Here is a 25555-nt window from a genome sequence, read left to right on the forward strand (position 1 = left end):
GCGGGGCGGGCATCGCCGCCGGCACCGCGCTGCTGGAGCCGGCAGCCGGGCGGGAGGCGGCGGCGCGGGGGAGGAGGCGGAGGAGGGCGGGAGGAGGGGAGCGGGACGGGGTTCAGGCCGTGACTCAGCAACCGCCGCCGCGGCGACGGTTACGCCGGGGCTTCCCCCTCCGCGCCCGCGCGGCAGCCGCGAGCGAGCAGCGCGGCGGGCTGAGCGCCCGCGGGCACCGGCGGGAGGGGCGGGCGCGGGGGCGGGGCCCCGCGTGCAGCCGCGCGGGCGCGGCGGGGCGGGGCGCGGGGAGGGGGAGGAGGAGGAAGAGGAGGAGGGTGCCGGTGGCGGTGCCGCCGGAGGGAGGAAGGAGTGAGCACGGCGCAGCCCGCCGCCGCTGGCACTTGGCCGGGGCGGCCGGTGACATCACGCGCTGGAGCTGCTGCAGAGGGAGACGGAAAATGGCTGCTGCGAGGTACCGGGGGGCGGGCGGGGCGGCTTGGCTTCCCCGCGCGGGCCGGGGACCCCCGGGAGGAGCGGCGCAGAGCCCGCCGGCCGCCCCGCTCCGCCCCCGCGCCTGTCCCCGCCCGCCGCCGCGGGGGGCAGCGCCCGGCGGGCCGCGGGGTCGCGGCCGCGATCGCCCCTGCGGGTGTGTGTGCGCTGGCGGGGGGCCGCGGGGGCTGCAGGCCAGCAGAGCGCGGGCCCGGGGCACCGGTCGCGGCCGGTTTCGTGCCGAAGCCGCCGCAGAGGGGGAAGCGTTAACGTGAGACATCCTGCGAAGGCGATCGGGGTCCTTGCGTCGCGCTGCCCCGTGTCTCTGGTGCTGGGATCTAGGCGGCAGCTGCCAGCGGGAGGGACAGCACCAGCCCTCGTCCGGGCTGTGCACTGAAGCACACGCGGCGTTTGCTGCTCGTTGGTTGCGCGGGCGGTGCGTGGTCCGCACGCCCGCCGGGACGCTTCCCGGGTGAAAGCCGTGCAGAAGGCGGCTGGCGCGGGGTCGCGCTGCGGCGGGAGCGACCCGAGGACAGAGCCAGCGTGCTGCAGCAGATGTCAGCTCCTCTGCCCTTCTTCACCGCCTTGCTGGAGCTCATGCGTCGCATATACCATAAAAATCCCGGCGTGTGCAGGTTGCTAATGCAGATAATAACAGGAGTTTATCTCCGCCGCTTATTACTACCCATGTAGTTCTCACTTTGCTGATACTCCAGACTTTCAAAGATTGTTTCAGAGGTCTTTGAAAATGTAGTTTTTAAACTCCCTTGTACTACTACTACACACACACACACACATACACAATCACATGCTGCAAATACATCCAGGTAATATTTTCCAACATATTGTTGTCTGTGTTACTGGGGAAAAAAGTTGGGGTTAATCTGTGATAAAATTCACACTCTTTTTCATGTATCTTTTACACGAGCACATAAATGAGAGGAACATTTCCGAAACTTTACAGAAATAATGAAAATCTCTGTAAACATTGGAATAACACTGAAATGTTACTGCTTTACCTGACTGCCATAAAACTATATAGAAAAGCATATGTGCAAATTTAAATTAAACTACAAAATATGCAAGCTGGAAGGACAGAGAGGGAAACATATCTATTGTAGCTTAAATAAGGTCAGGAAAAATGATCTCTGGAAGACTAAAATTCATTTATCTCTGAACTAATAACATTGTAACACTTTACCCTTAATGACAGAGAGATCTCTTTTCATTTAACAATTCCCTTGACATGAGGTTTGGGGGCTAAGTAAAGAAAGAAAAAAATATGTTGGCTTTTATGTCTCTAATATTTTATTTTAGGAATTTTGTATCACTTCATAATATATGCCAACACAGTGAGCCAAAATAGTCTGTCGTATTACTTTGTAAGATGGGAAGTTGCTTCATTGCAGCCTTTGATTTAAAGCTTTCCCTGGCTGCCTAGGAACTGACAAATGCAATAAGGTTGCGTTGCATCATGTGACGCAATATTGAAATCTTTCCTAACACCGCAGTACACTGCAGTAAAATGGTTTTAATGCAGATTACCTGGAGATCATTCGAACAGTTCACGTTACCTCACTGTTACATGAAGCAAATTGGTGTGATGCTCCACCGCAGCATATTGCAGGAGCAGGAAACTTTTCGACGCCTTTTGCTCTGCACTGATTTATTGTTTTAGAATGGAGTAGTAGAGAAAATGTAACACAGCAGTGACTGCATAGTAAATTGCAGAGAACTGAGAGGGAGCAGTTATTTTCACATTGTTCTCCGATAGCAGTGCATAGAAAACATCTGACTGACAAATCTCTAATGTTAGCTTTTTAGTTTAAGGTTTATAGCTTTCCCCTTCTAAGACTTAGAGCTCATTGGTGTCTTGAGGATAATATTTTGCCAAAAGGATATAATAAATTTCATGACAATGGCTTAGTTTTGGTTTTGTTCTCTTTTTTTTCAAATGCACAAGATAATACAGTTCAGCAAAAGAAATGCTGACATGCATGAATTTTCAGAGAGCTATTGCTCCAGGCTTCTGAGCGAACTGTTTCACATGTATACCAAACCACTGCTGTGGCTTTCAATATATTCATTACTGCTCTGTGTTGGTTAAATACTGTGAGGTTGGGTAGTGTGGTTAAAATATTACTTCCATGGTCAGTAAATTTTAAGTTACTGAAGTTATTTCACATTAAAAGTAAGCAAAATTTCTTTCCTCAAAATAGTAATAAAGAGAAATTAAGTTTTATGTTAATAGCATTTTTAATATAAGCTTTTTTGCAGAATGTTTTTTGGGGAACTTTTCATAAATCTTAAGGATGATAAACAGAGAAGAGAAAAGGAATGAAGAGAGAAGGTTAAAACAAAATCGTTGGCTCTCAGCTGAGATTTGACCTCAGAAGGAGAATCCAGGAGGTGAAGCTATTTCAGAGAAGAGGAAGTAAAACAAGGTAACGGAGTCTTGATATTAATGGTGGCAAGAGTGTGTGGAATGGCGAGGCAGGTCAGAAGAGAGATGTACATGGTCGAGAGGTTGAACCAAGTCCCAAAGGGTTTTTATAAGCTAAGAAAGTCGCCTCCGAGCCTGAAATAAATAAGGGGTACTGCTACCATTTCAGGGTATGCATGATGTGGCTTGCACTTTTGCAGAGATGTGAGAAGATGGGAGGTAGCATCGTACAGATGAGTCTCACAGGGAAACAGAGCAGCGACAAAGTCATGGGCATAGCTGAAGTTTTGGGCAGGAGGCTTGGAAGCAGCCTTTCAGTTGAGCAATGCTGAGGGAGGAGGTGCTGATAAGTACTTGGGCAGAGGGATGAAAAAGGAAAGTTCTGCTTCAGAGACTCCACAGAAAAGAGGCGACCAGCAAACGTTTGCAGTGGAAAGGGACAGGGCAGGAGGGGAGGATGTTCCTCTGGTTGCAGTCACTCTTGAATGCAGTTGTTTACCTATATTCCCAAGTTGCATTAGGGAGGGGAACAGCACAGTTACTATGTCAAACTTCTGCAGTTTAATGGAAGAGTTGAGCAGGGAATGTGTTGTAGCAGCAGTAGCCCTCCTGCAGGGACACCAGGCAGTATTGCCCTAGAATATTCTTTCAGCCAGTCTCTCATGGTAACCTGTTCTGACTTAGCAATCTTGCCCAGGAAAGCTGAAGGCAGAGATACTTTCTTCCCTTACTTTTGCGCTGTTTGCAGAATTGCAGTACAATCTATGGACTAGTGCGTATTCCTTGATAATTTCCATAAGGTTCAGCAACTCTTTTTATTATAAAAGAAACTAAAAATTCTACCTGAGTACTATGGAAAGGAGAAAAAAAAATATGCAAAAAGAAAGTACGGTGGTGCTTGGAGTGGAGAAACCATGTCTGCAGAGAACTGCTGACCTCCCCCAGTATGAGCTATGGGATTTGAGGGCAGTCGACTCTGAGAATCCACCTCTCTGCTCCTACAGATTGAGGCCTTGTGGACCTCATTTTACAATTGTAAGACTCCCTGTATCAGTGAGCCAAAGGAAAGAGGTCACATGCTAGATCTGGTGATGTGGACATAAGAGTAGGATAAGATACATGATATGATTTCAAAAGAGTTGCTAAGTAAGCAGAAGGGTAAGATAATTTCCTTTCACTGGTATGTAGGTATGCTTTGAGTACTGTGTTTCTACTAATTAATTAAAATTAAGTAAAATATTCTGCTTAAATGACTACTTAACTGGTTAGAAGGGTTCTCTAATAATCTAATACCTCTTAACAAAATATCTGGGGTTTTCTTCTAATCAAAGTGGAACCTAAGTAAATGCAGTAAAAAACAAAGCAGCAAGCAAAGTAAATACAGAAAATATCGTAGTGTCTGAGTATTATCAACTTCATTCAGTGAAAGGTCCCCTCCAACCCAAACTGTTCTATGATTATACGATTCTATAAAAAATTGACTTTCCCTCTCAATACTCTAATGCACAGGTTATATGCTGTCCTCAGTGTGCTTTTTAGCAGTTTAAGATGATGTATGAGAAGATGTTGTATGAGTTTCTAGTAGATGATTAAACCTTATAAAATACATTCTTCAGCTGAAAGAATAAGAATTTCCAGCTTGATATAGGCGTCACATGAAAAAACTGTTATACGAAATTGTATGTTCTAAATTCAGCAAGGTTATTGCAAATCTTTGTTTTGCAAAACTTGTTAATTTGTTTGCACTATGCAGTGCTTTGTATGTTTGGAAGGCACACTAGCATTAGTTAATTCCCACAGTATCCTTGAAATTAGATAAATATGTATTATTATTATCTTTATTATATATATATACACTACATATATATATATATAATATAATAAAAGCGAAACTGCAAAGGTTGTTTAATTTACCCAAGACCAAACTGTGATTCCAGTACTGCAGACTAGAGCCCCCCATGACTGGAATATTTTACCATCTGCACGTGTCTTGCGTGACCATGTAAAACCAAATTCTGCCTCCTTTATGTATATAGAGGTAATTGACCTTATTTTGCAGGTTCGTCAACTGGCACAACTTGCATGTTTTGATTACCTCTGTTGATTAGACTGAATGTAAATCAAATGGAGTATGAGCCATGCAGTTAGAATCATAGAATTATGTAGGTTGGGAAAGACCTTTAAGATCATGGAGTTTCACTGTTAACCTAGACTGTCAAGTTTACCTCTAAACCATGTCCCTAAGCACCTCGTCTATATGACTTTTAAACACTTCCAGGGATGGTGACTCAACTGCTTCCCTGGGCAGCCTGTTCCACTGCTTCACAATCCTTTATGCGAATAAATTTTTCCTAATATCCAATCTAAACCTCTCCTGGTACAACTTGAGGCCATTTCTTCTTGTCCTATCACTTGCTACTTGGGAGAAGAGACCAACACCCTCCATGCTACAGCCTCCTTTCAGGTAGTTGTAGACAGCGATAAGGTCTCCCCTCAGCCTCCTTTTCTCCAGGCTGAACAGCCCCAGTTCCCAGTTCAAGACTTGTGCTCCAGGTCCCTCACCAGCTTCATTGCCCTTCTCTGAACTTGCTCCAGCACATCAACGTCTTTCTGGCAGTGAGGGGCCCAGAACTGAACACAGGATTTGAGGTGCAGCCTCACCAGTGCTGAGTACAGGGGGACGATCACTTCCCTGGTCCTGCTGGCCACACTATTCCTGATCCAAGCCAAGATGCTGTTGGCCTTTTTGGCCACCTGGGCACACTGCTGGCTCATGTTCAGCTGGCTGTCAATCAACACCCCCAGGTCCCTCTCTGCCAGGCAGCTTTCCAGCCACTCTTCCCCGAGCCTGTAGCGCTGCCTGGGGTTGTTGTAACCCAACTGTGGGACCCGGCACTGGGCCTTGTTAAACCTCAGACAAGTGGCCTCAGCCAAACAATGCAGCTGGTCCAGATCCCTCTGTATGGCCTTCCTACCCTCCAGCAGATCAACATTCTCACCCAACTTGGTGTCACTTGAAAACCTACTGAGGCTCCACTCAATCCCCTCATCCAGATAATTGATAACGAGATTAAACTGAACTGGCCCCAATACTGAGCCCTGTGTAACACCACTCATGACCGGCCACCAACTGGATTTGGCTCCATTCACCACAACTTTTTGGGCCCGGCCCTCCAGCCAGTTTTTTATCCATCGCGGAGTACACCCATCCAGGCCATGAGCTGCCAGCTTCTCCAGGAGAATGGTGTGAGAGGCTTTGCTGAAGTCCAGGTACACAGCATCCGCAGTCTTTCCCTCATCTACTAAGTGGGTCACCTGGTCATTGAAGGAGATCAGGTTGGTCAAACAGGACCTGCCTTTCATAAATCCATGCTGACTGGGCCTGATCACATGGTTGTCATGTACATGCTGTGTGATGTCACACGGGATGATCTGCTCCATAATCTTCCCTGGCACCAAGGTCAGGCTGACAGGCCTGTAATTCCCTGGATCCTCCTTCCAGCCCTTCTTGTAGATGTGTGTCACATTTGCTAACCTCTGGTCAATTGGAACCTCCCTGGTTACCCAGGACTGCCAATAAATGATGGAAAGTGGCTTGGTGATCACCTCCGCCAGCTCCCTCAGTACCCTTGGGTGGATCCCTGTTGTGCACTCACGGCTTATGGCATTGCTGGAAAAATGCTGGCAGGAATTCTGTGGGCATCGATTTGCTTTGCAGACAGAGGCTGATATTGAGCCTAGATGGAAATATACTGCTAAAGCTTCTATGGCTTCTTTTTTTTTTTTTTTTTTTTTAACTATTACAGCAGTGATATGCCCTTTTGTCCTGGTTAAAATTTGCTCTGTATTCATTTTTGGCAGTGTTTAATGTAGCAGTTGTCAATCTGAATGTGGCCTTGCATCCCGGAGGGAATTGCACTTCATTTGTATTTTATGTATATAATTGGAAGTTCCTTAAGGATTGTTTCAGACCAGTATACAACACTGGTCGTTGAGCTCTTATATTAATTTATGAAGTTAGATTGAACTACACACACTAAAAAGACATTTAATTTTGCAGGAGGGAAAAAAATAGCTCTAAATAAGGTTTGAGGTTGTTACCCTTGCAGGGAGGATGCCTTTCTGTCAATTCTCCTTAGTACATGCACAACCACTCTTCGTTGCAGTAATATTCTCTGGAGTAAGAGAATGTGTATGTTTCTTGTTCTAGCTCATGACCTTTAATAGTAATGCAATTTTTTTTTTTTTAACTGGAGATCATCAAGTTCACCCCTCCTACCAACATGCTGCAAAACCAGAGCAATTGAGGAAGAGCTTTGGAGTAAAAGAGCAGGCACTTTGAGTATTAACCAGGCATGACTTCTAATCTATTATCACTCACCTATGACAACCAATAAAGACACGAGTAGAGATAGTTAAGATGCCACTAGGTTATTAAATACAGACCAGAGCTCAAGCCTGGAATTTCCTTAGCTGCTATTTCACTTCTGTGCTCTTCGAGTTGAAGAGAGAATGTCACCGATAGTAATGCTTTGAGGCAGCACAGATTATCGAAAGATATAAGATAGTTTTTGCCACCTTTAAAAAAGAGTAAGATGTCTTTCTTATAAACTTTCCCACCAGGTTATCAATGGGTTTATTTCAACAAGTCCAATTTGAAACTACGTTAGTTGCATATGGAAAGTACATCTAATATTTTTTTTCAGCCTTCTAGGAAAAGGGTGTTTGAGAGCTTGGCTGTTATATAAAGTGCACAGTTTTTCCACTTCAGCACAAATTCGCATGTGGTCAAACTTACCCCTAGTGATTCTGCCTTGCCATAAACATCTTTAGGCAAAATATGCAAATACATCACTGGTCTTTAACCTTCATAATTTGAGAGCTCTTAAGATGCATTGCGTTGAATTACCCAAGCCAGATCAGAATGAGGGTAGCCACGTGGTAGACTCCACAGAGCCATGCTGACTTGTTTCTTCTCCCAGGCTACTTACTGCTTCTAAGAGTTTGCATATGTGAACCTGCATGGAAATAGCTTTCACGTGATATTCAAATTCCTGTAGCTTAGGTATCTCATCCAGTTCAATAAATAAAATTATTTTTGTTGGTCTGCATGTTAATACATTTTGTTGTGCATGGCATTTGTGAACAAGCAGGTGAAAGTGGGGATTAGTTTTCCATCTGTAGCTGTGCAATAGCTATTTAATAAAGATACTAATCTACATTGTAGAATTAAGATAACTTCCTGCATCTTATTTGGCATCTTGTTATCTTTATGTGGATCTTTCACTGAGTGTAGGATTAAAACACAGATAAATAAATGTATGTAGTTTATAGGCATGTGAGGTATCTAAGCTCCTATTTAAACTCAGCTCAATCATTGGAGCCTGAAGAACAATTTGCTTCCCTAAATGTATGCGTTTAGTGCCGTTTGAGGTGTCCGGAGTAAGTAACCACTCTCATGAACCTGGAGGAGGGTCTAGGCCCTATGTGAGATATGTTCAATAGGGGCTTGACTCTTGTGACTGTTGGGAGGTGCTCAAAGCTGAGACATCTCCAGAGGGACAGCAGTTGTGATAAAGACCTGCGGGAGGTTTGCACTTCTGGAGTAGCAGCTGAAGGCAAAGCATAACACCAGAGGACACTGGTGGTAGACGCCTACATTTAGGAAGCCAAATTGATCCTTAGATCTCCACTGATTACAGTGATAACTTAGATACCTAGTGCACCAGTGACACCTAAATGTAGGCATCTAAATCTAGAGCTGAATCCTGTCCTGAAAGTCCAATAATGATGCCAGGTTGCTATCTTGGAACTTACTGAAATGTAGGCCATGTTTTACCGTTAGTTTAATAAATTATTAATTAGAGCAAAAGTTTAGTACTTCTAATCCTACTAAATATACACCTGCTTAATAAATTAATTATTCATTCTTTCCTATCACTCAGTATTACAAATAAAATCAATGGTTTGGTGCAAAAGTCAGGGCTTTTCCAATAAACTTCTTCAAGCTTTTGATTTAAGCCACAGTCCTACAAAGGGCTTTGGTATATTTAGGTGTTAATGTTATTTTATAGAACTTCTGGGTTGCTAAAACTCTCAGCATGGGGGGCACTACTGTGAAAAATAGTAATGGCTTCATGAATTCCTTGGGCCACTCAAATCAATTTTAGTATGTGAGACAAGGTATAGGCCAAATTCTGTGTATAATCCTGTGGCTTGTAAATGCTGCTGAGGCTTTGAAGTCAATGAGATAATCTGCGTACATAAGGGCAGAAGATGGTGCTTTACCATGAATTGCATAACTTCTTAAAAAAGTACCTCAGATTATTTCATAGCTAGTCACAGCAGGATAGCAATCTCCAGTCAGGAAGTGAGCTGTTTGGTATCAGTAATAAAAATCATGTAGTTCTATTCTTCCTGTGGAAGTGAGATTGTTTCTGTGCAGTTATAGTCTTGAAAGTTGCAGTAATGTTCTGATAGATGCTCCCCCAGATTTCCAGCTGAATTTGGAACACAGTGATACTGATGATTCTGGAAAATCTGTACTCTCTATTTCTCAGCTGAAAGCAGCAGATTTGTGCTTTTAAGTCATATTTTTTCCCATAAAATGACTAAGGTATCACACTGTAAATCTTTTGAGCGGTAACAACACTTCTGCATTCTTCCAACAGTACCTAATTCTAGTGAAATCATTAATAAATCTTACACTGGTTTCAGGGGAACAAGATTAGAACCCACAATGGGGCATGTAACGTATTTAAATATGGTCATGTTTTCCATCATAAATTTGTTACAGAGAGCTGGGAATTTAGAGACTTCAGTGTAGCCCAAGAGTTTTACACCAACATTGTATTTTTAGGTCCTCACAAGTTCAATGTAAAATGCCATAGTCAAAGTAGCACGAACCAAATCTGTGACTACCACTCATTACGCTGTATTGGAAATAAATAGTTTGAGTAAGATAGATTAATTTCTAGCTTAGTAAAGGTGGTGTGTCTTGTTTTGGTTTTTTTTCCCCAAGGAAAACTGGGATTATTGAAGGCTGAATTTACAGGATAGACAATACAAGATATTAGTACTTTATTATGGATCTGTGTTGCATGATTATGGTACAGTTTTATAGAATCGTTTAGGTTGGAAAAGACTTTAAGATCATTGAGTCCAATACTTAACCTAGCACCGCCAAACCCACCACTAAATCATGTCCTTAAGAACCTCATCTACAAGAAATCCATGGCAAAGCCATATTTTAAACCATGGCAGAATTGGACCCATTGACTAGGCCTACAGTCTCATGTTGTAAATTCGTAATACTTTACACTGCGTTTACTGAAAGGAAAGAGAAATAATGATCTCAGCATGCCATCTGCCACCTCTCCAGCTGAATGGAACAGACTATGTCAGGCAAAGGGTGACATATGTCTTTAAAAGACTTTTGTATGTTTTGTTTTGGTTTTTTGTTCTGGTTTTTTTGAGTTGCTTAGTAACTATTCTGTGTGCAAATTTGTAGCATGTGTGCAGAATGTGAGGTGTTAACATATTTGTAAAAATTAAGAGGCCAGTTAATGTTTCCTTTAAAATTAAATGGTTCCTTCCTTTTTTTGCCCCTTCTACAAATTACCTGCTTTTAGAAAAAGATTTGTGTCTTAGAACAGTGATTAATCATAAATTTGCATTTCAGTACTTTTCAAATAAGTAGTTAGTGTTTTCAAATGGAGAGTATAACAGAATTAAGTAACTTGCAAAACATAAGTGGCTTTCAAAGGTCATGTAAGTCTGTCTCTGGTTAGTAGCTGCACACATACATCTTCCAATTAAACCACTGAACAAAGCACTCAGTAGCAGAAATCTTACTTGATGACTTGCGAAACTGTGTAAGAAAGATTTAAAACAAAGAACTGGATACGCTTTAACAGACTTCATACTCCATCCTCTTGGCTTCCTACAGCAGAAGGTCTATAGGAATCTATCCTACAGCTTCAAAACAGAAAAACTAATACAGGATGGGTTGGACCAAGCCAGCTTCTATAAGGAGGCATACCTCCCCTGTACAGTCACTGAATAGTCAGTAGAGAGAAACAGGCTCTCCCAGACAGTAAGTCATCCACTGTCTTGTAGATACGTGCCTCAGGGTGAAATGAATCACCTCTCTTTCTGCAGTGACTGAGCAAAACATGGCTAAACAACCTTTCACTTTTAAGGCAGTAAAAGTTTGGTGAGATTAATCCCACCCCAAGATTTTTTTTTTCCTGATGATACAATATATTTTGCCTTTGATCTGTTTTGGCAAAGGAAATAGTTTAGAGGGAGGCATCTGGAGCAGTCCTTACTCACACAAGGTTCACATTGACTCCAGTGGGAGAAGAGGGTGAGAAAACACTGCGGGACTTCTCTTCCAGTAAGTGCAGTATTTATTTTAGTGTTCCTTTTATTCATTAAAGACATTTTGTTCTACCTTTCCATTCCCTTTATTCACTTGCTAGATGATGCCAGCAGACAGTTTGGTATTATCCCCAAGGCCCATGGGTTGTCACAATAAATTCTGTGAAAAGACTTAGTTTGAATAATGTCTCTTGGGGGAGCTGAAGCCATAGCTCCATAACAGAAAAATACTACTAATCAACTATCGCACTCTGTTCCTTTTATTTGGCAATGTAATCGTTCCATTATTTTATGTATAATGCGAGCAGCTGAGGTGATGCCCAGCAGAGCCGCAGCAGGAGAGATGGGACCTGGCCAGTCCCTGTTGCTGCCCCACAGCTGCTTTCCTGCCTCGGTCCCTCCAAAAGCAACAGGAGAGACAGGACCGAGCACAAGCCTCAGAAAGCTGCCGGGAGGGTTCTAGATTCCTGCTGGGAGCTAAAGGAGTGATCTACCCCATCCCTCCTCCCATGATTATTTGTGAAATCCATTCCTTATGTCTCTCGGCATTCTGTGTAGCTTATATTTTAAGTTGGCAGCTGTTAAGACTCTCGGTGAAGTCAGTTTAGCTGTAGCACTAGTACACCCTCCCACCGCAGGCAAGAATCTTCACAGCTCAAAAGAGCTTTATAGATAATGTAGACAAATTGCTGAGCTCCGAGTCCTGCCATGACCATGGTAAAATTTGTCCCTGGCTTTGGGTGGTGGGATGGATTTTCATGGATGTAGGTGCTTGTCTGGCGTAGACTGTGTGAGGGATTTTGCTGCCCCTGTGCTTCACAGTGTCCACCAGTGGCACCAGGCTGCTGTCATGGGTTCCAAACATCCAAAAGTTCGCGTGTCCATTGACTTCATCAGCCTGTATAACATACATGCAAATCTGATACCTCCCAAAAATCTGTTGGACTTGCTACCAATGTGCAGCATTGGCACAGTGTGTGTTTGTGACCAGCCCCTGTGCTGTGGCAATCATCGCGTACCCTCCATGCTGCGAACAGCCTGCGCCTTCAGCGCAGCCCCGGAAATCCCGGGCTGGCTCGCTAACCCTGCACGAGCACAGACCACAAGCATGTCCCATGGCTCAGAGAATATTTGTCTCAATACAAAATCAGAAACAACATACAGACTGTTAAAGGACTGCAGGGAAACATAAAAAAAATATATAGAAATCAGTCAATCAGCTTTTAGTCTTAGGACACTGGTAGCTCAAACTTTGCTGCAACTCTGTTGACCTTATGTGGGCTTTTAGGAGAGTAATGAAGCAGCTCGCAGCTGCCAAGGGCCAAGGAGGGGAAAGCTCCAAGTACTTCATTTGAGAATCGAAGAACCGGGTGATGGGGATTGCTGTGCTGGCTTGATCAGAGGTAGAAGTTAACATCTTCGTGCCAGATACAAAATGTTAAGCTGACCGGGGTATATACTCAAAAGCAGTTTGAAAAAGACAGAAAAATACTGATGGTCAATGTGGTTGCACGTACGAGCTGCTTTAAATTGTTGTTAGAACAAACATACTATTTCAGTTTGGACCTCAGCTATCCCTAGTGAGGTCAGTACCGAAACTTTCCTTCGGGTTCTGCTTTGTCTATATGTTTATTCATCTGAATGATCCCTGTCTGTGGTATGAGGATCCACTCAGCATAGATCGGTGGCAGAATGAGGCCTCTGGTGATTCATACTAGGCATAGACATTCAGGCTGCTTCCTCTCCAGAATTTACATGGAATGGATGTTTCCCAGTCTTTCTAACTCTCTTTAAAGAAAATTAATGTGAATTCTTGCAAACACAGTCTCCTTTCTTCAGCAGGGCAGTACTTAACAAATCCTACTACTATCACACTGAACACATTCTGCATAAATGCATGATTTAATACTCTTTTTAATGGCAATTTTTAATGCTGCTTGCCTCATTGTATCAGTAAACATGTTGACAGGGGTGCAGCTGTCTTTCGCAAATTAACAAGTTCACCCCTGTGTGAAAAGCCAGCTCTGCTGAGGCGTAGCACAGGCACGGTGAATAGTGGTGAGCTGGGCTTCTGCGGACAAATTGACGTTGCATCTTAGAGCACTGCAGCCAGATTTTCTCACTTTGACATAATACCCCCATGTAATTCTCCTTTCCTAGCTCTTGAGTTACATTTTTGACAGCCTCTGCGTGAGTCAGTAATTTGCCTCCGACTGATTGAGGCCAAGTAAATCACAAATCATGCTGTCACATCTGGGAATTCATGAGGTTTCAGCTCTGTAAAAGTCCTTCACCTCTGTGAACTGATAGGCTAAACCATACATTTGTTGGAAAGAAGATCAAGGTTTGACAAAATCAGATTTTTTATTAATTTGGTTTATGTGATTTAATAATTTTTAAAGTAGAAAATATCTTCTCTGAGTATAATGGAAACATTTAAATGAACTTTAATTACCAGTAGAGTTTTATAGTTTATGCTACATTTCACACTTTTGTGTAAGGCATATCAACTTCATTAGAGAAATAAAGCACGAAATATGACTTGCTCCCTTCTCCCAGTGTAGAACTTAAGTGCTTTAAAATCCCAGAAATGGTCCTTTGCTTTAAAAAATATTGTTTTCTGTAAGCAAAGGATTTAGCTGTATTTTTGGGTTTGGGTTCTCCTTGTTGCTGTTATTCTTCATGAAGCAGCTCAGCTCTCTTCCAGTCCTTGGCCTGTCATTTCTTTTGTACGTCAAGTTTTCCACTGCCAGAATGTGTCACACCTCACCTAGTCAGTTGTTCTGAGTTGGTTTTCTGTGGTTGTACATCTTGCTGTCCGTGAGATGAATAGTAGAGCCCAGTAAGTCATATATCCCTCTTCACAGCACGTATAACTAGGGCTTTCCTTCATTCTAGGGTAAGTTTTCATCACACCAGTATCTTTTAGCTAGAGGCTAGACTGAAAACTTCTATTGGGGCAAATGTAGCAGTAACAGAGATCCCAGCCCGGAGATGTATTAGGCATGGCAGTAATAGGGAAGCAAGGGCCCTGCGAGTGAGAGCTGTTTTCTCTGCATAGTTCTGGAGACAACTGTTTGATGTGCATGTATTGAGGAGACTGTCTCCCAGCTTTCAGGGCAGATATAACACGCTGCTTGCCTGGTTTTCCTTATCCGGAATATTTTCATGCAAGGAAATTACCAAGATCCAGGAACAGGAGGGTTGTTTGGGGCTTTTTAAAGTATTCTTGTAACATTCCTGTGGCATGACATGGTAACAGCTATTTTTCCTATGATGTCCTACAGGCAGCGTCTGTGTGACAAGAAAACCACTTAACAATGAAAAAATTCACACTGTTTGATTTTGTAAATGATAATTCACTGCAAATTGGAGAGACTTCATGGATACAGGACCTTCCCAGTGATGACAAAGAACTAGAAAGACTTGTGAAACCAAATGAGCACGTGCTAGTAAACTGGCCTGTGGGCGAAAGAAAGACAGAAAAGCACCTGGTGAAAGTTGTGTATATGAGTGGTGAGCACAGTTCCAAAGCATTTGTCTGATGTGAAATTTTAATCTAGTTGTAAGGTGATTTTCTGTGCTTTGGTCTTTTTTTGTTTTCATCACTGCAGATGACCCTCAAGAGCTGGTGGAAATGATGCAGAAGATATTACAAGCAGATGAAATTACAAAAATACAAGTCCTTGGAAAAGGCAAGAGGAAGAGGATAGAAATGATATTCTCAGAAAGTGAGGACAGTGACCTGGATAAAGAGCAGGTGAGTTTCTGTCTTTATGTGCTTGATAATGGTAGGCCCATAATGGAAGGAGAGAGACTATATCTATTGATTCTTCACAATATAATACACAAAATATGTATAGTAAAGGTAGGAATGCAGGCAGTCTTCACATGGTACTGCAGCACAATAACTAGACAGGCCAATAGATTTTGTCCTACGCTATTTAGAGAAGTGTTATCTAAGACCTGGGATGCTCTGTAGCTCCTTTACATTTTCTCCCATAAGACAGAAATCTGACCATGGCATAAGAAAGAGAAGGGATCAGGTTTTCTGAGCTTTGCATTGTGCTAAGATCTGCAGTGACAAAACGTAGGGAAAGAAACTATAAACTTAATAATAAAATTACAAACATATTTTTCAAAAATAATATGAATATTGAGTGCACAGTGAATAAGTTTATGGTATACTATAAGATACTGTATGAGATAATATGAGATACTGTAATGAAAGACTCTACAGGAATGCAAAGGCACTATTATGCTCTTGTTTACAGGAGAAGATTATGAAGCATATAAAAAGAAAGAAATCATTGCAGGCATCTGCTTCTGCCAACATCCTGAGTCAACTTGAAACATCTTTAATTAACAAACAGGTAGATGTCTCATCTTGAGCAATTTTAATGTACTAAGCAAAGGCCAACCAAAAGGTATTTGTTTAGGGGGGCATAAGAGATTTGTTTTAGTGAAGTTAATGGTTCTGAAAGACACTACCTTAGAAAATTCGTGAATAGAGAACAGAGGGAGAAATACGTAACAGCTATGTATTACACTGATATTTTTAATGTTAATAGAAACGGTAACAGCTATGTTTAGTAGCAGCTATTATTAAAATAGACTGAGTCTATACATTCTGTGTACAAAGAGAATATTGTGATTTAGCCAGATATTTGAATGTTAGTTTTAATGCTTTAATTTTATGTTGTCGTTGCTCTAGATAGCATGGCTTTATTTTTTTTTCAGCGAGAACAGTATTCAGGAAGCACGTTTCTGTACAGTGAAAGTAGCAGTGATGATGAAGAGCCTTTATTTCAACTATCCAAGGTAGAACTGTGTGCCAAAATAAAAAGTCTCAAGAGGAAGCTGACAGACACCATGAGAGAAAACTGCCGTCTAAGGCAGTCCCTGGTGATGCTTCAAGGTAAAGTCAGGGGAAGTATTTTGATGACGAGGAAAGCCTGAAGGTCATGAAAAGCTTGATTTGTAAGAGACTATTTGGATGGTAATTATGGATGCTGAAGCACTTGACATGGTCAAGGCCTGCCATGAGCATCAAGCCTTTGATGCATGGCAGCATTTAATTCCAGCAGCACTTAGAAAAAACTGTCTTACACAGAGGCCATGCAATCATAGAGTTAGAAATGGAAAAATCTGTCTAAATGCTGTCAGTTGTTCCCAAGAGAACATTTCTGTATGCTGTAAATAACCTTTGGCTAAGCTCAAACACTCCGATGACCAGTCCAACTAACCTCATTTATTACTAGTCTTTCTTGATCTACCAGAATTTTCTTTATTCTGGAATGGTTTCATTTCTAATTAGTTTGGTATTTCCTCATTATTGATAATCTGAGTTAGTCTCAGGTGCCACAAATTTAGCCCTTTCCCAGAGGTGAAGCATTTTATTCTTTTATAAATGAATCCTTCATCACTTAGTATCACTTAGTGATCATCTCTGAAGCCCCTCTTACTTGCCCTGTCCCTCACTATGGGGCAGCAAAGACTGAATCCAAAATTTCAAAACATTAGTGAATGAATAAGGTTTAAAGAGCATTTGCTAATTCCCTTGCCAGCTGCATCATACCATCCCTAGACACCCCAGTATCTCTTTTATTTTTTTTATTGTCATATGATTTTGCAAGTGCTTATCAGGTCCATTGCTCACCTGATTCTATTCCACATATTGTTCCACTTGCTTTGGATCATTCATCTCCACCTTTTTGAATATTATTTTGAAACATTTTGTTAGTGTCTGTCAACTTCTCTTACATATTTGAGTCCATTTGCCTTGCATCTTAAGGACTTGTATTAGTATTTTCTGTAATTTAGTGATTCTGTACATTGCTGATTCTTTATCCCTTGCATCCTTTTTGCTCTGAATTGATTCTTCTTAATGGATGCTATCAAAGTTTATGTTTGAAAATAAATATTACTTGGAGCAAAGGTTAATTAAATTATATTCTCTTAGACTGAAAAAGAGGAAAAATGTCTGTGCAGTCTACGTAACTTATTTGAAGGGAAAAAAAATCATAACATTACTTAGCCCATATTCAATAACTTTACAGACTTGTAGAGATTTTGAGATAGCAAAAAGAAAAAAAATACAAATAGCCTGCTTAGTGCCATGATGGGTGTAAACTAATGATTCCTCTTAGCCTTGCAGAGAACTGATCTATTCTAGAAAGAGAGGCCAGATCTTCACAGATGAGGCCAGCAGAATGGCAGGAAAACATTTGAGAGAATAGGAAAAAAGCACATTGAAGCATCTTTGCTGACTACTTTGACTCTTTCGCATTATGACAGGAACATAATTACAAGAATACACATGCTTATGTAATTAGAGTCTGAAAGCTTTGATTACTATTTTAGCCCTCATGTTCCATTTGATTTCAGTGTTGCCACAGGCAGTCACCCATTTTGAGGAGCTGGTAGGGATGGCTGAAGTGCTGCTCAAAGGAGGAGTGACATCATCTACGTCCAGTCTGCCTTCCCATGCTGTTTGGAAAGCAGCTGCCAACCCGTTAGCAGATTCGTATGTGGCTGTGCATAGTAACGCCAGCTCACCAGTGACTTTGAATGTGGAAGACGAGGAGCAACAGGCCGAAAAACAGGTCAGTTAAAAGGCATAAAAATTAAAACTTTATACAGTACAAACTTTACTGTTGTAGTATAACAAATATAAAAAAATAAGCATCAGTAAAAATCATTTTATCATCATTCAGTTGATGACGTGACTAATGAGCTCCTTTTATGCAGAAAGGTCTTTCCATGAGAAACCAAGACTTAATTCAGTGTGCTGGTACATTCTCAGACTCACTTTGGTTTCGGTGGCTTTACACATCAGTGACTAAGGGCAGAATGCTGATGCATGAAGAAAATACTGAGACCAGGGATAACTACCAGCCTAATGCTTTGGATGCCAGAGGGGAATGGTAGTGCTTCAGAGATAATCTAAGAAAAATACCAGCAGTCTGTTTAAACTGTTAGTAAGTCCATCGAGGATGGTATGATTCTGCTCTTGTTCCAGACACTGGCCAGCAGTTAAGTAGAAATACATTTATAGAGAGATACTGAATAAAGATGCTCCCGTTTTCTCTGTAATTATAACAGAGCATAATTAAGAAATCTCAGGCATAAAGGCTGTACATGGAAAATATAAAGACCCAACCAAAAGAATAATGCCAGCTTCTGCACTCGCAAATTATATAAAGATTCTTATGCACCAAGTCATGCCTGTTGTTGGAAATCATTCTTGTGCGTTGTCATGGGGTCCCCAAAACCAATGAAATCTATGGAGAATTATCCAGGTATGATGTTTTGACTGAATATTGCAATATACAAAATCTGACCTAACATCTCCAAAGAAATAAAAAGAATTAATTTTCTAAGCAACCGAGCCTTATTTAATAGAGGTAGCTGAAAATTGCGCATTAGGAAAGTTCATATGCTTAAGCTGTACAACTGCTGTGTGTTGAAGTCACTCTCGAAGCCCAGGACCAGATGTCACAGTTCTTTGGGCACGTCTGCTCGGAGGCAGGAATATTAGCTTGGGCGCAGCGCCACGCTCCCAAGGTTGTACGGATTCCAGGCCAGCACTGGACCACAGCCAGCCCACATGGGGTGCGAGCAGAAGGTTTTAGATATGTCTGAACATGTCCTGTCTCCACGAGTGAGTAATAACGATTGCTTGGTGAAGTGTTCGCTAGGATGAATAGGGGTCCTTAGTTTGCCCCACACACGCTTCTGGAAAAAAAAAAAATCAACCTGCAGCTACAGTTGCAAATGTTGAGTGGTATGCAAATTTAGCATTGATCTCAAGCACTCAGTTTGCAGAAATTCCTTTGGAAATTGTAGGGGTCTTTTTGTAAAAAAGAAAATTGTAAAAAATATATTTCGGAGGTAATACTATATAATATTTCTAGAGAACTGCAATAGTTATGTCTGTTACCAATTTTATTTTCCAGTTCAAGATCGAAAAGTGGCAGATTGCACTTTGTAACAAGAGCAAACCTCAAAAGTTTATAAATGACTTGATGCAAGCACTTTATACACATGAATACATGGCTACACACAGCCTCACAGGTGCAAAGTCGTCCTCTTCAAAGGATAAAGCGGCGAAACCAGCAATGAATCAGAATGAAGTTCAGGAAATCATAGGTGATGACTTGTTAACATTACTGAACGTGGCACTGACTTGCCAGAGGGCTTTCTCTGAGGGGGGGCTCTAATGCTTAACAGCTGGTCTGCTCAGGTGATGTGCAACATGTTTTATATTTCCTTCTTCGGCTACATACTTTACCCATCTGTTACAAATAGTGTCAGTGAAATGCTCAGTAGTAGTATTTCTGTTGTGTGAAATTTGTGGTTTTTACTTGAGTGGCTACTCAGCACAGTGATATATATTTTTTTAGCTTTTGAAAGGTTGATCTACAACAGTCAAACTTGAAGCATGAGAATTAACAGATAGGGGAAGGTAAAGAGAGGACACACTTGGATCAAATGTGAAATAATGTCTGCTATATTCTGGAGTTAGCGAATGTTATGAATTCTGACATTTTAAATAGTGCTGGAGGCAAAATAAGACAAGAAGTAGAGAAGACAGGAATAGTGATCAGAGAAGCAAACAAGATTCATTTTATGCCTAGGTTAGAGGCAAAAAATGTTTGGTGCATAGGAAAGAGAACAATTTCAGATGGAAGTAGCAGCTTTAAAGAAAATAGTATTTTGTTAGCACATGAAGCCTGATTTTCGTTGGATACACACCTATATCTTAATACTTGAACAACATAGCCTAAATTCCTGTACTAGAATCCCTCGCCCATTGCCATTCACCTGGACTTACCCAGTTCTCTTGGTTCCTTTCCCAGCTTAGCTCCAGTTCCTGTACCTTGATCTGGTTTTGTTGAAGTTGGCCAACAGTTTCAAAAGTTATCAGTTGTGGAAACCTCTTTTCCTAAGAGCCTAGCTAGAGGAAAAAGGCCCAAAGTCAAGAGAGAGAAAATGAAAGACTGTGTAAGGTGGTGAAAATAGATTTAAAGGCAGTAAGATGATACAATTTCAATTGTATGAGAGGAATGAAAAAGATTTCATGGGATGAGAAGAGCGGTTGGACTCAATGATCCTAATGGTCTTTTCCAACCTAAATGATTCTATGATTCCAAGAGCTGCTAGTGACTTTTCTAAAAGTGGATTCTGCGTAAGGGTCTACGCAAAACTGAAAACCAAAGCAGAGAAGATCATCAGGACACTGAATGCAGCACGGTGCAGAGAATTCAGTGACAAAGGGGACCCTGTAGAGAAGTCAAAGAAGTTTGTTAAGGGAAATGAGAACGCTGCTGAATTCAAATAGAAAAATGTCAACATTATACAAGAGAAGAAGAAAAATAAGATGGAAGGCTGGAAGTTCTAGGACTGTAGAAAATTAGTTAGTAGATCAGATTATTTAAAGAAAATGGGAACTATAAGACTTCAAAATGACATGAAAGTGGGGGGAAATCAAAGGAAGGGAAGATGATGGAGAAAAGGAGACCAGGAGTCACATTCCTGATATTAAGTCCTGTTTGGTTTTTTTGCATTCAATAAAAGTTAGCCTGGCAAAACAGAAGGGAATTTTTTAGGGAAGGATACATCAGCTGCAAATGAAAATTAATGAACAAAACCTGTAAAATAAAGAGGCGTGAGGACTTACGAGGATGGAAATAGGACTCTCTGATCAAGAACAGAACAAAAGGAGAGGAGATGAGCAAGCACAGATCACTCACTACGGGAAGCCCTTGTGGCCCTGGAATTCCCGTGGAGCTTGCCAAGAGCAGGCACAGCAACATGGAAGGCAAAGAGAAAAGCAAGAGCTAGTGCACACAGTATCTATGAAGTAGTGTTTGAAGGCGGTGAAGTAACTAGAGCTTAAGCTGAAGTAGCTGGAAATTTCAAAGATGCAAGAAATGCATTTTAGATCATTCATCTATTGTTTCTCTGAGCTGGAAGCCTCATCTATGTCATCTCTTTATTTTGCAGGAATCACAAAACAGCTGTTTCCAAACACAGATGATGCTTTAATTAGGCGAATGATGGGACAAAAACTGAACAATTGCACCAAGAAGCCAATTTTAAGCAAAGATCTTAACTCAGGTGCTTTTCAGAAGCATAGCTTTTGGTAAGTCTTAAAAAAATCATAGCCTGCAATGTGTAATTCTATGTGTTAACCTGTGGTAACAAAATCTAAAACCAATGTTATCATGAAGATGCATGTTCATATACGCATTGCCGAATAGATAAGTATTTTTATAACCTTGTACCAAACGTACGTAGTACAGAAGCAGTCCAGCTTAACATTACATCACAAAAAGATTTGTTCATTCTAGACAAAGCAGCATGTGGCTATTAAATTACAGGAAGAGAATCCAGAAGTAAACACATGGAGTTACTTTGATCAATATATCTATTTCAGATTGGGTATTATTTACTTTTCTTCTTATTCTGTGTAGGCTCTCCAGAGACCAGTGAATTCCTTTTTCATGTCACTTGTGCCTCAATTAACCCACAAGTAAAAATAAAGAAAATCACAGCTCTTTTGTACCTACTGTTAAAAGTACTGTAGGAGAGCTCAATTAGCATTCTTCTACTGCCAGAAGAGTCTAAATTATTGTGACAGAGGAATTATTAAATAACATATTGCTTAGTATGGGTGTTCTTACCTTGTGAACAAGACTAGTCTCAAATTGCTGAACTCATCCCTAGCATTAGTGAAGTCAGCTATTTGCACAGCACTGTTTCCATATATACCAAAAGTATACATCACAGAATAGCTGAGGTTGAGAGGGACCTCTGTAAGTTGGCAAGTCCAACCCCTGCTGCTCCATGCAGGGTCACCTAGACCAGGTTGCTCAGAGCCATGTACAGTTGGGCTGAGCATCTCCAAAGATGGAGACTCCACAACTTGTCTGGGTAACTGTGCCAGTGCTCAGCCACCCTCACAGTGAAAAAATACACATAGATAAAATCCCCTTGAGCCTTGTTGAGGCTAAACAGCTCCAGCTCTCTCAGCCTCTCCCAGGGATTAACAAGGAACAGGATAAGAGATTAAAATTAGTGAGACAAGGAGAACGGATTTGTCCTTACTTAGACTTTCCATACTGAAGTAATATTTTACTTCTTCCTAGTTCAGTTATCTCATGCATGGTTTAAAATCCACATTTGCAACTGTAAGGCACTTCATAATGACAACAACAGAAAACCCCACCCCAAGATATTTGACTGTTAGGACACAACTGTTTGAAAAGCATTAGTAATAGCAGTGCTTTGCTGTAAGAATTCCTCTCTAAGCCACCTGGAAGTACTCCATGGGCCACCAGTGGTCTGTGAATTACTACTTGAGAAATACTCAGATAATATCTGTTGGAGGAATCCGCAGGTTTTCCCATCTGGAAACAACAAACAAATGTACTAGCCTGGCTAAAATACAGTTTACTATGTTAATGCTTTTCTCCTAGAGATGAGAAGGCTTCATAAAACAAAGGTCCTCTGTATTTGTAATATACAGCGTGCACTGACTCACTGTAGTTTTTTTCCTTGTCCTTGACACAGATGGTAAAAATAACAGCACAGAAACATAGACCCTGTCTTCTTTGAAAGTATTAAATCTTAAATATTTTAAATGTTTCTCTGCATCAGATGAATCCATAAATTATGTTAATTCCTGAGTCTTCTCATGTACACAATATTCCTGAAGCCTTAACAGGAGGATCTTAAGCTAGCACTGTAATAATTCTGGGTTGTTTTTTAACACTGCCTATAGACCTTTCAGTTTAAACTTGATCTCTTAAAAACATCATTATGTCTGTTATTCATAAGTGCCTATGTAAAATCCAGTCCAACATCCATTGAAACCAATGCAGAATTTGCCTGTGTAGTGTCTCTTGAATGGAAACTTGTTAGAATGCATTTATAATGGATTAATTTTACATCTGTTAAGAATTTCCTCACTGTAAAAGCATTTAAGCACTTTGTAAGTAATCAGGCTAATGGTGGTGATTCCTTTAACTCAGATGACACAAGTTTTCTCGGTAAGAAAATTAGAAGAATTTCAAAGTGCTCATGATCTCACCGTTCCTCCTTCAGTTCACCTTCCAGCAATGAAGGACAGAAGAGGGGTCAAGAGGAAATCCTGCAGTGCAGTACCTCTAGTAACAACTTACACACAAGTTACTAACTTTTAAAACTGGCGATACTGCACTTTTGATCTCCTCCCTTGCTGCTCCTCCTTCCTTGCCCACCTCCTCCACCTTTCCCCTGAACATGATTGCAATTCAAGAGATGGAATTTTGAGCCAAATCCAACAAGACAGACAAGTCACCATCTCAGATCCATATGGCTGAGGTGAAACAAAGAAAAGGGAGTAAGTATGAAGAAAACTAGTTAACTGGCTAATAAAAAACCTCCACCGCTCAAAAACTAAGAACAGTAGTAATTGCACATTTAATGTTAGTATCTCAAGCTTAGTTATACATTCTCTCAACAGTAGTTCAACAGCTGCTCCTCAGGGCATCATCTCTTCTGCTGTTCCTCCCAGCACACAAGACCAGCAGGATGATGATTCACCAGCTGCTATTGCACAAATTCAGCAAAGTGACAGCCGTCCGACTCCTCCAGCCCCCAGCACACCAGGTCAGCAGGAGCGCTTCAAACCCACCTCCAAGGTGGAGTCTCACCTCGGCAGCAGCTCCCCAGCGCCCTCTCCTAACCAGGGCTGCGCACAGGATCTCAGGAATTTAGACAAAGAATAACAAGGTATTTCATACCACTTCAAATTCTCAACAGAGATTAAGGAGCGGTAAAAAATAAATAATATCTAAATGGGTCTAGCAACAGTGAACAGAGATACTGCAAGCAGAATAGAAGTCTGAGAACCATTTTCTCAAGCAATTGAAAATCCCACAGCATAGAAAAAGATGAAGGCATATTAGTATCTTTGGCTTTAAGATATTATTAAATATATGCATGTTACACGGTAAATCAAAAAAGTATAAACTTGTTCTGAAGAATATAAGAGTTCCCCTTAGATAGAAAAAAAACCCAAAACAACATTATTTAAAGAAATACCAAAAGAATATATAAGAGGAACCTTAATCCCCTTGCTTTCACCTTGACAGCTGGTAGAAAACTGCTTTACTGATCAGAGAAAGTTATTGCATATTAATACAAAAATATACAGAGTTATGAAAAGAGAATAGAAAAATTTCCTAGTGAAATGAAGACTATGACCAGCACTGGGTTAGAAAGCACAGAAAGCCACAGGAGCAGAGAAGAAGAAATAAAATAGGTATTTAAGGATGTTGTTAACTTGGGAAACAGAAAACATTCTTAGAGCGATGAAACTGCCACTCTCAAGATGTCTGCAAGAAAGAAGCAGCTCATTTTTAACCTCTGAAAGCTGGAAAGGCACTGCAAGAAGCCATGTTCCCTCTTAGCTCAGGGAAGGGTCTTCCCTGATAGCCTGTTTGGTTGTGGGGGCCATGCCTTCTCCCACAGGTCTGCTGCTGCGGTTCCCGGCTGGTTCGGCAGCTCTCACTCTCTCTTCTTCCCTGAACATCAGGTCCATAGGACCAGCCCAATATTTCTGCAAACCTAACTGTACTAGAACAATGCACTCATAAAATGCACTGTGGAGAAGACTTCTGTGTGGGCAGGGGTATGAACTAAGTGATCTGCAAGCCTTTTTCATGTCTCATTCCTTGTAGATTGGATCAGGAGAAAAGCAGGTATGAAATACGATTTAAGTTCTATCTCATGTTATTAACGAACATCCGTAAGATGTAACAGAAGGATGTTTGCTATTATATATATTTTGTATATGTACCTGTATGTACAGCATATAAGAATGTATATATTTAATCATATTTTTGAAGCAACTTTCTATCAAATAAAATGAAATATTACTATGTCTTAGCTCTATTTTATTGTCTTTATTGTCTTGTGGGCCTTTCTTACATCAGCCTCTAATATGCAAGGTGGGGGTTGTTTTTCTCTCACTTTTTTTTTTTCCTTTTTCTTTATAACTGTTCTGAAGCCAGCTTCTATAAAGCTCGTAATTTTCAGCTGGGGAAGGGGTTGGCCCACTTTACACCTTAAAGTTGTCCTGGTTGATACTGCACAGCTGCAGCTGTTGCGCTGTTTGGGAGGTACAGAAGCACCTGGGCAGGTACATGGAGCCAAACACGAGTGGCTGCTCTCCCCAGTGCAGCACCGAAGATCACACTG

At 41.3% G+C, this 25555-nt stretch overlaps 1 protein-coding gene across 2 annotated transcripts; it reads left to right on the plus strand.

Moving 5' to 3' along the window:
• The first annotated feature begins 355 nt into the window (after positions 1-355).
• On the plus strand, positions 356-25148 carry BEND6 (BEN domain containing 6). Of its 2 annotated transcripts, none has more exons than XM_065632088.1 (10): positions 356-463; positions 2758-2924; positions 14593-14821; positions 14920-15065; positions 15580-15678; positions 16046-16223; positions 17693-17910; positions 19264-19456; positions 21314-21452; positions 23817-25148. In XM_065632088.1, exons 3-10 carry the CDS (start codon positions 14626-14628, stop codon positions 24079-24081), a joined length of 1434 nt encoding a protein of 477 aa, XP_065488160.1. In that variant the 5' UTR covers positions 356-463; positions 2758-2924; positions 14593-14625; the 3' UTR covers positions 24082-25148. The 2 variants fall into 2 exon arrangements, with proteins under 2 accessions (XP_065488160.1, XP_065488161.1); XM_065632089.1 differs by having other exon boundaries at positions 23868-25148.
• Positions 25149-25555: the final 407 nt, after the last annotated feature.

Source organism: Caloenas nicobarica, chromosome 3 (genome assembly GCF_036013445.1).
Source record: "Caloenas nicobarica isolate bCalNic1 chromosome 3, bCalNic1.hap1, whole genome shotgun sequence".
NCBI lineage: Eukaryota > Metazoa > Chordata > Aves > Columbiformes > Columbidae > Caloenas > Caloenas nicobarica.